Genomic DNA, 13716 nt, shown 5'->3' with positions numbered 1-13716 from the left:
AGTTTTGGGTTAGAACGACACGGGATCAACTGCATGACTAAAATTGCCAAAGCAAAGCTCTTGTGTTTATGTAACTTTGATCTTCTCATTTCCTGGGCAAACTTATTTCTGGTGCTTTGTGTATTTGCAGAACGATTCTGTGTGATGGGTATAACTTGTTCAAACTGGGGCGGGATCTTCCTAAAATTAGTGAGGACCACGTTGATGACAATGACAAACAGTCCTCGGTGCAGAGTCTTTCAGGGCTGCTTTGCTGATGTTTAAGTGCTCTGAGGATGCCTTTCCTACAGCCTCATTTGTAAAGTAACTGAAAAGTTACACTTAAATTTTCATCTGAGAGTTGTCCCTTCATTGAATTCCAACCTGTCTGTGTTACAAGCAGAAGTTAGGAGACGTGTATGTTTTATAGTAAGAGGGAATTCCATAACCTGAAGTGTAGCCAGCTTGTTTTGGCAAACATCTGTGATCTTTTCTGCATGAGGCACAGGGGGAAATGGAATAATTGGCCATCTCCAGTCAGTGGTACCACTGGCTCTGCATGTAACATTAACTTTAGACTCATTTTGAGACCCTCCTTGCAACAGGTATAGGCTCTTTTCAGAGACTTCCTAGGAAAAACAGACTTCAAACCTAGCTGATTATCCTTCTCTCTTTCACATTTAAATTTCAGGGTTTTCTCTGCTCAGAAAGGAAATGGAAAGTTCTCTTCACCAAAACACTAGTAGCCTTAAGGAATGTTGGATGTTCCTTAACTTTAAAACTCACTAGGAATACATTACCCAGAAATTTTGATGCCAGATGATATTTTTTTAGTTTACTAGACAATGTAAATATTCCAGTGGCATTCTCCCTTCACTCATTACTTGCAGCTATTCCTGTGTAAAGCAATTCCCTGAGTTTTTTATTCCAATAAAGCATGGTTAATACAGGACATTGCCAGTTAAGGCTGCTGTCCGACTAAACAAATATCTGTTAGGATTGTCCAGGAGAAAGCAGCAGGAGTTGTAGAAGTTGTAAAATGTGTGAAGAGTGAAAGAAAAAACAAAGTAACGTTGTGTGCAGATGCCAGGAGCTTCTCAGCAAATATGAAAGGAAGGAAATATGATATTCCAAGTGCAGTTCTTATGTTTCATGTATACATGTACTTGTATTCAATGCATAAAAATGCTGGCACCCAATTTACCCATTTTCCCCCTAGGATTATGCTTTTAGGAGAACTGCAGGTGATACACATGCCAACTGTATTACAGCTTTCTCTATTCCAAACTTTTTTTGACAAACCAGCAGCCTGTTCATTCGGAATCTGACTTTGGGAGTGATATTTTTAAATTGCCCCTTTTATAGCAGCTTCAGGGGTACAGAACTGAATACTGAGGATAAACACAGAGTGAAGGGCACATTTCCTTCATCTCACATGTAAACTAGGAGAGAAGTTTACACATCTCTCTGTTTTTGCAAAACAACTTTCACTGCAGCAGTGGCTGATGTGCTGAGTACTGAAACTGAAACCCGTACTGTTCTTTACCAGCTTTGGGGTTTTTTTGTGTGTTAGTCTTTTGTACACAGAATGGACAGGAATGAAAACTGTGCTGCCTGGCATGATGCCAGACATACATTCCTTTCTTATGGAAAGACTGGTAATGAGGATGGAGCCCTGATAACTTACCTTCCCCTACCACCATTTCACTCCCTGCTCTTTAATTTTTAGTTATCACTTGCTTTCTGTGGAGGGGAGGGATAGCACAAAGACAGAAGACTAAGTGCCTTTTCCCCCAAAGTTTGGAAGAAAACTCAGGCCCTGGTTTGACATTTATTTAAGCTGATAAAGCAACTGAAATAAGAATCCTCCCTCCCCTCGATGTGGTGCTCCGTAGGTCACGGTGTGGTCAGACAGTGACCAGCATGAAGTGATGGAGCTGAACAATAACTGCCCAGATGGTGGGAACCAGACAACTAGTGCTGCTTCTCTCCCAGCAAGCTGCAGGCCCTGGACTGAAGCAATGCTAGTGCCTCCTGCTATAACAAAATTCTGTTCTCGGCTTGTTTTAACTCATGGTGCTGAATTTGAGGGTTTATCTGAATCTTTACTGGGACAAAACCATGCAACAAACACCCAAAGAGTTTTCTGCCAGGTTCATGCACTGAGTCAGTTCCTCGAGGTGTTTCATGGCTCCAGAGGTGGTGAGAAGTGGGCTGGGATGGTCCAATGGAATGCTGGAAAGAAAGCAGGGCAGGAGACATCTGTTAGTGCCTGAGAGAATAACGGGTGCAGCTTGTGCTGGGAAATACAGAGTGAGCACATGGGAGCCACAACTGGGGCTGGACTTCATCAGCAATGAAGCTTAAATGCAAGTCAAACTGCCATTTCCTTCCACCACACCTCTGGCACAGGCTTTATCCACACAGTGATGGGGCCAGCCCAGGGAATGCTTTGCAATGCTCAGTAACCTTGGAGACTGGGAAGAGGAATTATGACCTTCTTTCCCCCCCCCCTTTAGGTGTTTCAAAAGGTCCAGAAACTGCATGAGATGGGTAGAGGGGACAGCAAGATGTTCAATGCTCTTTCTTTTGCAAATAGTTTTCAATATTTGGTAGTGTTTTGAAAACATGCTGCATTCAGAGAGAGGAAAAGACTTTTCTTCTTTGCTCCCTGCTGTATTAGATTTATAATACCTTTTCTTCCACTCCTTCCATTTCTGTAGAAATAGACCTTGAAAGGAAATGTAAAACACTACTACCGTTTAAAAGGAGGTAAAATAAATGCATCTCTTAACCTTTTTATATACCTCAGAGAATCAAAAAAGGGCCTGAGTCCATTGAACAGATTGCTCATTTTAATTCTTAATGTTGCCACTTGCATTTTTAAACAATTTTTAACTCATGTTTCTGTACAACAGTAACATTTATTTCATGGTAAACTTTGATGTAATATGTGTGCATTTTGCATCCTTTGATATTTCTTCTTGTTCCTTTGCAAGGCCTTTGGCAAATGACTGGCTGCCTTCTGACTTTTTTCTGAACAGTTTTACTTCTGTCAACGTTCAGAGCCATGAAAAAGGAAATAGAGTCCTTGTTTGCAGCCAGTGTATTTTGTTCCTTTTAATAGCTTTTCTGTGCAAAGTCTGCCTAGCCAATAGCAACATATAATTAGAACTGCTCTGATTGCAGCAGTATCTTTTGTGTTAATGTAATATCAATTTTTTTTAACTTCCTTTTAACCTGTAAGTGGTGATGAAAGGTATTTTCCAAATGTTTGAACTGCTTTTTATGCATATCCTTGGCTCACATGGAAAGATTCGTGTGTATGCTGCAGCAGATACCTCCATCTCCTGAGTGGGTAGGACACCACAGAAACACTTTCACATCCTCTCTCCACTTGCAAATCCTCCATATATCAATTCTCTAACAGTCATTTGCAATGTGCTTATCCTGTGTAATGCTCCAGTACATTTGCAGTTGTTGACAAAATGCCACTTTTGGTCTTTGAAGCTGTGACTAGAAACATTGAGATGAATTTCCTGGTGCTTTTAAAAGCTTGTATTTATAGGATTGGCTTCCCTGGTTGCCTCATCAGTTTTGCCTTTTAACAGACCTCTCCTTTCTTGCTTATTCACACCTTAACAGAGTATTTCTATTCTAGTTTAGTTTATCCTCAAGAATTAAGATACATTCTAAGAGTCCCCCTTTGTAGTGACTTCCATCATGAAGAGTCATTTTTAAAAGGAGTACACTAACTTTTTGTTTCCCATCTCTCCCCTCAACTATAAAATATTGCCTGAAATGGAGAGATTAGCAGCCCTTGCTGCCCTCCCTTCAGTTTTAGATAACCCTTATTTCTTTTCAAGTTAACTCCAGTGCAGCCAACCCAGAAAAGCAAGTTGTTGATACTTGTGCTTTGTTACTGCATGTTCTCTTATTCTTGATTAGGAAACGTGGTTTAGGCTCCAGAGAATTTAGCTTATGAGTTTAGTGGAATATATCTTAAGTGTCAGTGATACCAAATCCATCTGGAAAATAGCCTTTACATTTCTGTAAAAAAATACAACAACCAAACACAACAACAGCAAAAAAAATTACAACAACCAAAGCACAACTTCAACCCAAACCAAAAAAGTAATATTTTTCTAGATGGCTTGTTAACTGGATTGTGGTCTTTAGAGCAAAGTTTGAGGTTTGGAGGAGAACTGAAGAATTCAGTTAAAATGGATGTAATCAGTGAAGCCAACATATGGCCATGTCCATCACCTGCCTCCAGAAGGCTGAGTACCCAACATCAGGGAATGTTCTCCATACTACTTAGGTTTCTTGTAGACCTTTCACACTTCCTTCTTGCCTTAGGTTTTTCTGTTGCTTCATTAATTTTTTTTCTTTTTTGCATTTCCCTCATGTTGTTTCTAAGGTATTTTAAAACATCTTTCAAAAAGAAGTACCAACAAGCCCTTGCATTTCCTACAGAAATCTTGAGAAGATAAAGAAGGGTGGGTTTATTTGCTCTGTGAAGTATTTCAGTGTGGTGAATTGTGGCTCTCTCTGTATTCCAGTTCCAGAACACGTGAATTAAGAACAACTCATGAGCTTTAGCAGCATGTCATGGATATAAACACACAAACACCTTGAACTTTTAATGGGCAGTCCTGCTCTCAAACACTGTGAAGTGTCTGTTGCCTATCAAATAAAATACAGAAGTGATCTAAATGTATAAAATTCATTCTCATTTCTGCTGCTATGTTGCTTGCTGAGGAGTGTCTATAATGCAGTGCCTTTGCTCTTGCCCACAGCTGAGGGAGATCGATGCCAAGAAGATCATCAGGGCGATGCTGTCCTACGTGTGGCCCCAGGACCGGCCGGACCTGCGCGCCAGGGTCGCGCTGTCGCTGGGCTTCCTGGCCAGCGCCAAGGTAGGGACACCCCTTCACTGCCAGGGTTACTGCTCAGGTAGGGACACACCCCTTCACTGCCAGGGTTACTGCTCAGGTGGGGACACCCCCCTTCACTGCCAGGGTTACTGCTCAGGTGGGGACACCCCTTCACTGCCAGGGTTACTGCTCAGGTGGGGACACACCTTCACTGCCAGGGTTACTGCTCAGGTGGGGACACACCTTCACTGCCAGGGTTACTGCTCAGGTGGGGACACCCCTTCACTGCCAGGGTTACTGCTCAGGTGGGGACACCTTCACTGCCAGGGTTACTGCTCAGGTGGGGACACACCTTCACTGCCAGGGTTACTGCTCAGGTGGGGACACCCCCCTTCACTGCCAGGGTTACTGCTCAGGTGGGGACACACCTTCACTGCCAGGGTTACTGCTCAGGTGGGGACACACCCCTTCACTGCCAGGGTTACTGCTCAGGTAGGGACACACCTTCACTGCCAGGGTTACTGCTCAGGTAGGGACACCCCTTCACTGCCAGGGTTACTGCTCAGGTGGGGACACCCCCCTTCTGCCAGGGTTTACTGCTCAGGTGGGGGACCCCCCCCTTTCCACTGCCAGGGGTTTACTGCTTTTCAGGTGGGGGACAACCTTCCACTTGCCCACAAGGGCTTACTGCTCAAGGTAGGGACAACCTTCCATGCCCAAGGTTTACTGCTCAAGGTTTGGGTGGGGGACACCTTCACTGCCAGGTTACTGCTCAGGGTGGGTACACCCCTTACTTGCCAGGGTACTGTTCAGGTGGGGACCCCTTCACTGCCAGGGTACTGCTTCATGTGGGGACACCCTTCACTGCCAGGGTTACTGCTCAGGTGGGGACACACCCCTTCACTGCCAGGGTTACTGCTCAGGTGGGGACACACCTTCACTGCCAGGGTTACTGCTCAGGTGGGGACACCACCTTCACTGCCAGGGTTACTGCTCAGGTGGGGACACACCTTCACTGCCAGGGTTACTGCTCAGGTGGGGACACACCTTCACTGCCAGGGTTACTGCTCAGGTGGGGACACACCTTCACTGCCAGGGTTACTGCTCAGGTGGGGACACACCCCTTCACTGCCAGGGTTACTGCTCAGCTGCACAGGGGATAATTGGCTTTTTTATTGTTTAAGGGATTTACACTCTTAAGGTGTCCCTTTCCTGCGCAAGGTGTGTATAGTAATAAAAAAAAAAGCTTGGATTTTTGGACAGGGAGTGTCTGCAGGTGATGTGTGTTTAGGGAGATGATGATGATGACAGCCAGAATTTTTATTTCCATTGGTTTATTTCCATTCCATTAGGTTAACCCAGGGTTTTCCATTGCTGATTAGGTTGGATCTCAGGCAAAGGTTCTTCCCCCAGAGGCTGGTTGGGCACTGACCTGGCTCCCCAGGGCAGTGGGCACAGCCCCAAGGCTGCCAGAGCTCCAGGAGGGTTTGGATGATCCTCTGGGGCACAGGGGGTGACTCTTGGGGCTGGGCCTGTGCAGGACCAGGAGTTGGACTGGATGATCCTTGTGGGTCCCTTCCAGCTGAGCACATTCTGTGATTCTGTGAATCATTTACCTCAGAGATTATGGGAAATTGAGTTAAAGGTTGCCTACAGACCTTCTTGTGTGATGCTGGATGTGTCAAACAGGATTTCTTCAAGGCTCTGCATCCATTCTCAACCCGAACTTGAGCAATGTGGTGGTACCTACTCACAGCTCTTGCTTTTCCTATGGAAAGGAGATTTGAGCTCCAGTCCTTTGATATTTCTCTGTGAGATGACAGTGCAATTTTATTGTTTTTAATATGAAAGAAGCTGTGTAACTAATTTTGTGTATTTAAGAATCATGCTTTCATTCAAGTGATTTTTCATGTAGCCTTGATTATGAAATGGAGGGTTGCTCTTACCTGTACTTCATTGTGTGAAAGGATCTCCTATACTCTTGCCTGCAACAAAATTAGTGTTCATTTGTTCTTGTAAAGAATTTGGCATGTAAAAGCTTTCTGCACATTAATGGAGGATATATTTCAAATTTTGTGCAAACCCTTTAAAATAGTTCAGAAGTGCAGATGTTAACTTTGTGCAAAAAAAAAAATTCTTGCGGTAAAAAAAAAGTAAATATTTGATTGTAAAATACTGGGAGAAAATTGTGTGAATTCCATTGAGACATACAGGCTCAAATGGGTTGCTTCTAAGTATGGCAGTTTTTACTAAACGTAGAGCTAATGGTAGTGGCTTGCTGAGCCAAAGTAAGTAAGCTTGGCAAGGAGGTGTCGCACTTAGCTCGTGGCACTGGCAACTTATGAGCACTCAGCACCATTGCCATGTTATGAAAAAAGAGAAGAAACAAATTTCAGCTATTGTGAGTGTTAAAAGAGGAGTGCTTGGGAGAGAAATGTGCTCCTTTTTTGAGCTGGAGAGGAAGGTCCAGTCTTGTGGTCTGCAGCTCTTTCTCAAGAGCTGTTTATCTCTCAGGTACTTGTGGGTACTGTCCACAGGAGATATTTTGGGTTGTGCTGCTGTTCAGGACGTTGCTGATAATGCAGGTAATGACATGCAGAATATGACAGGTCTGTGCAAGTAAACTTCCCCCCTTTTTGTGCCCTGTGCAAAATACACAGCAGTGCTTTACATTAGTTAAAAACTCTTGGGGAAACTCTGCTCAAAATGCAGATGCCTTGAGGTTTTGTAATGTAGATTTACCAGGTGGATATGAAAATTCTTCTAACTCTTTTTAAAGCCTCTTATTAGTAATGTTAATAATAATAAACTGAAGGCAATTTCTAAATGGTTGAAGTAGTTTTTTCTTCTCCCCCCTTCCCTAATTTATAGTGTTATATGAATATGATGGAGACCGTGAATCCAGCATCTAATCCTGCATGTGGCAGCAGTGTACCTTGCCTTTAAGAAGTCTATTAATGTTTCAAGCAGCTTTCTGGGGTGTTATGAAAACAAAATTGATGACCAGAATGCCTGTAAAGAACTCTGTATTTGGTGTAAAACAGAGTTACTGTATTTCTACTGGGAGATAGAGGTGTTTCCCCCACCAAAAAATCAGACACTTAATTACCCTTTGGGGAAGTAACTGGATGTTTGGATCTCTTAAGTATTCTCTTAAGTTTCCCACTTCAGGTTTGTACAAGGCAGCCTGGAAGCTCTGATGTCCAGAGCAGATTCCCAGAAGCCAAGCAGAAAACCTGTTGAGCTTTGCCCAGGTTTTAGGAGATGCTTGTTAAAGCCAAAGTGTTTTGTGAGAATGTTTGTTTTGGCAAACAAGGATCTCATTGGGAAAACACATAGCAAGCTCTCTGTGGAAAATATAGATTATAACTGGCTGGAGTAAAAAATTTCATGGATGTCTTCCATCTGCCCTTTGCTCCTGATCTTTGTTTTGTTCTGTCATTGCAAAGCTGTGGTTGAATATCTGCAATTTGAGAAGTTACCCTTCATCTCCTGAGCTGTACTCACTCTTACTTTGTGGAAAGAACTTCTCTTAAATTGCCTTCAGACTTTACATGTGCTAAGCGTGCGTGTAGTTACTGTGACATAACTGATGTGCAGTAGTTTGTTACAGAGCTGAGGTAAGTCTGGCATGTCTTTAAGCCCTGAACATCTGCTGCTCTTCCAGAGCAAACAAAAGGTCACTTTGTCCTAGGGAAAACAAAGTACAGAGTAGTTTACCTGCCGCTTTCCTGGCCCGTGTGTAATTCTGTGAAGTTTACTCCTTGTGCCGTTTGGGAGCCCTTTGTTCTGGCTGCTTGTGAGGTTAATTACGATGTACTGCAGAGACCACACAAGCAGTTTGTTAAAGTTTCTCTGCAATTTAATTGTGTCAGCACAAGAACACCAGCATGTTTTTCTCCTCGCTGCGTTTCTTTGTTCACTGTGGAACAAAGTGAATCCTGTATCTGGAGAATTTGTTCTAAAGGCTGGTGCTCCTGAGGGGGCTTCATAGCGAACTGGGTGATCATGATGGCTCTACCAGTCACCTCCCCGAGGAAGAAATGCTTCTGTAAGCCTTTTAGTTTGGCAGAAGACTTTGGTGAGGGTTTACACCTCTGTATTGATAAAGTTAGGTTTCCAGTTAAAAGACAGAAGCTGTAGGGTGGCCTCAATTTTATTCTAAGAAAACTCCAGAGGAATAACAGAGGACAGGTAGGTTATAAAATTCTCAGCCACAGGAAAAATACTGGGAGTTCACACCCAGTTTGATTTGGTTACTTACCCACAAAACAGCTGGAGATCATTCCTCCTTTTCCTGCCGCTGGAGAAATAATTTGTCTCTTTAAATCTTCCAGTTCAGTAAAATTCACTTTCCAAACAAAAGCCAGTTTGTGTGCAGCTACTACTGAAGAGCCTGCAGTTACAATCTGTCTTGACTCCCTTTGTGGGGCCCAGTTGCCTGTCATTGCGCAAATGATTGTGATTTTTGGTTCCTTTTTGTCTCCACATAACCGCTGGTGGGATTGTGAGCCTTCAAAGCCAGCTGTTAGTCTGGCTTTTTATGACAGGATGGAGTCTGCTCTGGGGCTAGTGAGGTCTTTTCTTCCTTGGAAGATTTGTTGTATTATTATGACACGCTTTAAATTTTTACCTTAAATATTTATAGCCTCTGTAGACGTGTGTGTGATCTGAAAGATGCCGGAGGAAGGCAGGTGAGAGGAGCACACAAGGCAGCGTCTGTGTTGTCAGACACCAGAGTTAGCCTGCTCACGTTCAGTAGATCTCGTTTGTCTTTTTCCACGTTCTCTCTCCCATGTTTTGTCTTCTCTACTGAGGTATGTATAGCAAATGCTTCCTTACTTTTCTGTTTCATCCCTTATTCTTCTGTGCCACAAGGAGAAGTGGCACAAGCTGTGGCTGCTGAGGAGCTGGATTAAAAACATGGGTATGACAAAATCACTTGTCACCCCTGTCAGCCTGGAGTGGTTTTTGGCCTGGTGGTCACAGACCAGGCTTGTGTTATTCATGAGCCAGAGAAGTCTTTCAGACTATCTGCATTTCTCCTGACTGCTAATTCAGGAGCAGGAATGGCTTGGCTGAGGAGGCAGGACACAAGGGTTGAATTGCACATTTAGACTGTGTGTGAAGATAACAAAATCTGTCTGATCAGTGAAGCTTGTACTGTGATCTGGGTGTTTGAGCCCTTTCTGGGGGCTCAGGTGGAGTTAGATAATTGGAATAAACCTTTAGCTTTTCGAGATGTTTCAGGTGACAAGTATTTAAAATTGGAGGTTTTTCTTACTGGAAAAAGTCTAGTTCAGGTCATTTAAATTTGAAGAAGCCCTGAAGCCAGGTGCTTCTTCCCTCATCTGGACCACATTTTGCAGCTGCTTTAGCAGCCTCTGCTCCACAAGGGGTGTGGAGGTTTCTGTTTGTACTTTCCCAAATGGAGTAGCTGGATGTGTACCTTTATATTGGTCCAGAGATAAATTCAGTCATCTTCATGTCAACGTTTCTCATTGAATTATTGGCAGAAGGAGAGTTCACTGTGTACCAGTTTTATCTTGTTGGGGCTCAGCCTGTCACTAATTCATCATCTTTATTAAACAAGAAACACTGGGAAGAGCAAAATGAAAGATAAGGCTGTTTGCCTTAAAAGTAGTGTAGTCCCATGGGGGAATAGAGATGATATTGCATTGTCAACTTAAAACAGTGCAGTCATTAAAGAAAATGTTTGAACTCATTTAAGCATGATTCATTACAGTGCAACGTGCTGTTAAATGTGGGCAGTTGAGTTGGGATGACTTCATGGGTGCTGTATTTGTTTTCCAATAAATTCAGGCAAGGATTAGCTATTAATTCAAACCCAGGAATAGAAAATGTACAAATTCATATTAAAAGAGTCTCTTTAATGGGAATTGTTATCAAGCTTTCAGGCATTAGGCAGAGGAGGGATGCCTGTATAGATACATTGTGTAAGACAATTGTTTTTCATGGTAGATTTTCATAGTCTACCAAGGTGTGCTTAAAGCTTTTTGTTCTGTGCCAGCAAATCTAAAGAGAGAAATGTGAATTTATGCAGAAGGATGAAATTTTGTTTCCATTACTGTGAACGTGATTTCATTGACTTAACAAATTGAGTAGGAAAGGCCTGTTTCTAATAATGGCCTCTCATCTCTTGCTATAAACTTTGTAAGATTAACTTTTTTCTTTTTTAAATTACTGGAAAGCAGACTGTCTTGATTGCTAATGAAATGCAATACCATGCTGCCTTGTTCTTATTCAAGCTTTACCCTCCAGGAGTCAGAACAACTATAACCTGAGACCAGGCTTTAAATTTCATTTAAAACTCTATTGGGAAGAATTATATCCATGTAAAAGAAGACGTTCCTGCAAAATTGTAGGCTGTTACTGGTTAAATTAATTGTGAGTGGAGAACAGCAGTTTAAAGAATACATCTCTTCTCTTTAAATGGACTTTAAAATATATCTGTAGTTCTATTTCAAAACTACCTGTAGTGTAGTGTAGTCTAGTGAAGAATAAAATCCCTGCAGAGAGATTTGTGAGAATCAGCAGCAAATCAAGACAGTGTGCATTACAATATTCTTATTTTCTCCTGAGAAGTCTCTCCCAGGAAAACCTGTACTTTGTCATGTTGGTTGTCGCTGGAACACACATGGTAGTAGATTCATCTTTATTAAGAAGAAAATGCCACCCCAAAATGGAGTTTTGGTAACTCTGAAGTGGGGTTTTTTTTATACTGGGGAAGGAAGGGGGCATTTGAGACTTCCACAATTCCAGTCTATTAAAAGTGGAGCTGTTCTGAAGGACCCTCAGCCTGCCCTGGGTACATTTCAGAAGGATGTGTTTGAGATGGGACCTGATCTTTCAGCTGTTTCTCTTTCCAGTCACAAACTATCCAGCAATAACCTCACCTACCTGCCCTCAGATCTCATCTGTCTCCTCTCAGGAGTAGTCTAGATTATGCTGTATTGAGAATTTAGAGGTGGTTTTTTTACTGTATTTCATAGGAGAGCCACAAGGGAAAAGGAGAAAATGGATTCCTTTCTCATTTGCATTTAAATCTTTTGCCTGAAACACTGTCTAAAAAAAATTAACAGTACAGATTCCAAAAATTAACTTATTTTTTTTTCTTTCATCCTATAGTTTACAAAATATTGTCAAAACTCCAGTTACTCCCCATGGTGAAGTTCTGTCTTCTACTATTTGCCATAATTTGTAATACTGGGAATATTGGATACTGGATACTAGCACTCTTGTCTCTCAAACCCTAGTTTTATCTAGGTAATGTGCAGTTTTTTTCCTGGGCTTTCAGCTCTGACAGATGTCCCTAAATAGAGTTGAGATCTAAGTGGATATCCAAAACATTTGGTGGAGAGAGCAGAAATATCTGTCTCAATCTGCTTTGTGTTTTTGTTTCTTCTCATGTAAAACAATTTATCATCTACCCAGAATTTTTTCCAAATACTGAAAAAAAAACCCCAGCTTTAAAAAAGTTAACTTACTGTAAAGTGTTTAAACATCTGCCATGATGGTAAAATTGTAGGTCATAACAGACTTGTTCAACTGCTAAAAAACTTGTGTCCATATTTTCAAATCTTGACAGTTAGAAGCAGTTGGAATTAAGGAATTCTAATTAATTCTAGGAACTTTGTCAGCAAATTATCTTATTAGTATGAATTAGTGATGTAACAATGAAACATATACAGGACTTGAGAATTTTATGTTTTCTATAAGGTTTTCAATATTTTCTTGTGCTACGTCATGCAAATAAAAAAATCCTAAAGTTGGCATGTTCACATATCCAGCTGTTTGGGGTTTTACAAGCAGGGGGGACCCCTGTTAGAGAAGATGTATTTGGGGTTTGCTGCTCCTCCAGAGATGTGCAGTGACAAGCTGTGGATGTGACTTTGGGATTTTGTTTGAAAGCTCCTATTTTTAAAGCAATTTGGGGTTTCTTGTAGACTGTACAGAAAGTCTTTTGTGCTGCTGTGCCAAACCCCAGGCTTGATGTAGATAATGTTTACAGTGATGTTGCAAATGGAAAGCATTATTTAATTCTAAGGTATTAACAGTCAGGGAAACAAAGGATGGCTCAGCTTGTTTTCTTTGACTTCACTGGAGCTCTGGTTTAACACACCTTGATGACCCCGTGGTAGCAATGTGTGGGTGAGTGGTTTCCTTTGTAACAGGGGTTGTTCATACTGAATATTGTCAGCACCACAAAGAGCAAACAGCCTTTAATGACGACATAATTTAGTAGCACTGTGAGTGTGTGTCATGCAGTGTCTGCTGCTTGATTCATCTCCTGGGCTTGCCCTGCTGTCCTGAGAGCTCAGCCCCAGTTCAGGGCCTTTGCAGTGTACAGTTTGTTTAGGGTAGAAATCGATACTTAAAAGGAGACAGTGAGAGACACAAACTAACCCTGCAGACCCAGCAGTAAAGGTTTAACAGTGTGGAGAATACTGTGCTTGAAGTAAAGAGCCATTTACCTGCAGTAAGTGTTTAAGGACTGAATATAACAATATAGCAATTTCACAAACAATAGTCATGGACATAGAGGTGTTTTAATGCATATGGACTAATTGGTGTTCTCATGCTTTCAGGCCATGAATATATTGGTTCCCTTCATGTTTAAATATGCAGTGGACAACCTGAACCAGGTATCTGGGGACGTGCTGAACCTCGGCGATGCACCGAGCACTGTGGCAACCCTGGCAACTGCTGTTCTCGTGGGCTGTGAGTGGCATTCCCAAAGCTGGGGATGTGTTAATGTCCTTCAGGAAGGGAGGGAACAGCAGAGCTTCTGCCCCTTGCCCTGCTGAGCACAGTGGGTGGTTATTTCATGGCATCACAG

At 42.2% G+C, this 13716-nt stretch overlaps 1 protein-coding gene across 1 annotated transcript in view; it reads left to right on the top strand.

Moving 5' to 3' along the window:
* The window catches only part of ABCB7 (ATP binding cassette subfamily B member 7), a 41314-nt gene that overhangs the window by 9193 nt on the left and 18405 nt on the right, over positions 1-13716 (top strand). The window contains exons 4-5 of the mRNA XM_027738836.2: positions 4779-4898; positions 13466-13598. Coding sequence (XP_027594637.1) covers positions 4779-4898; positions 13466-13598 — 253 coding nt within the window. The remainder of the gene's footprint in view (positions 1-4778; positions 4899-13465; positions 13599-13716) is intronic.

This window comes from Pipra filicauda, unplaced genomic scaffold (assembly GCF_003945595.2).
Source record: "Pipra filicauda isolate LSUMZ 115617 unplaced genomic scaffold, ASM394559v2 scaffold484_size733096_pilon, whole genome shotgun sequence".
Taxonomy (NCBI): domain Eukaryota; kingdom Metazoa; phylum Chordata; class Aves; order Passeriformes; family Pipridae; genus Pipra; species Pipra filicauda.
Note: the sequence above shows the minus strand (reverse complement) of the source record. Positions and strands in the feature narration are given on the sequence as shown.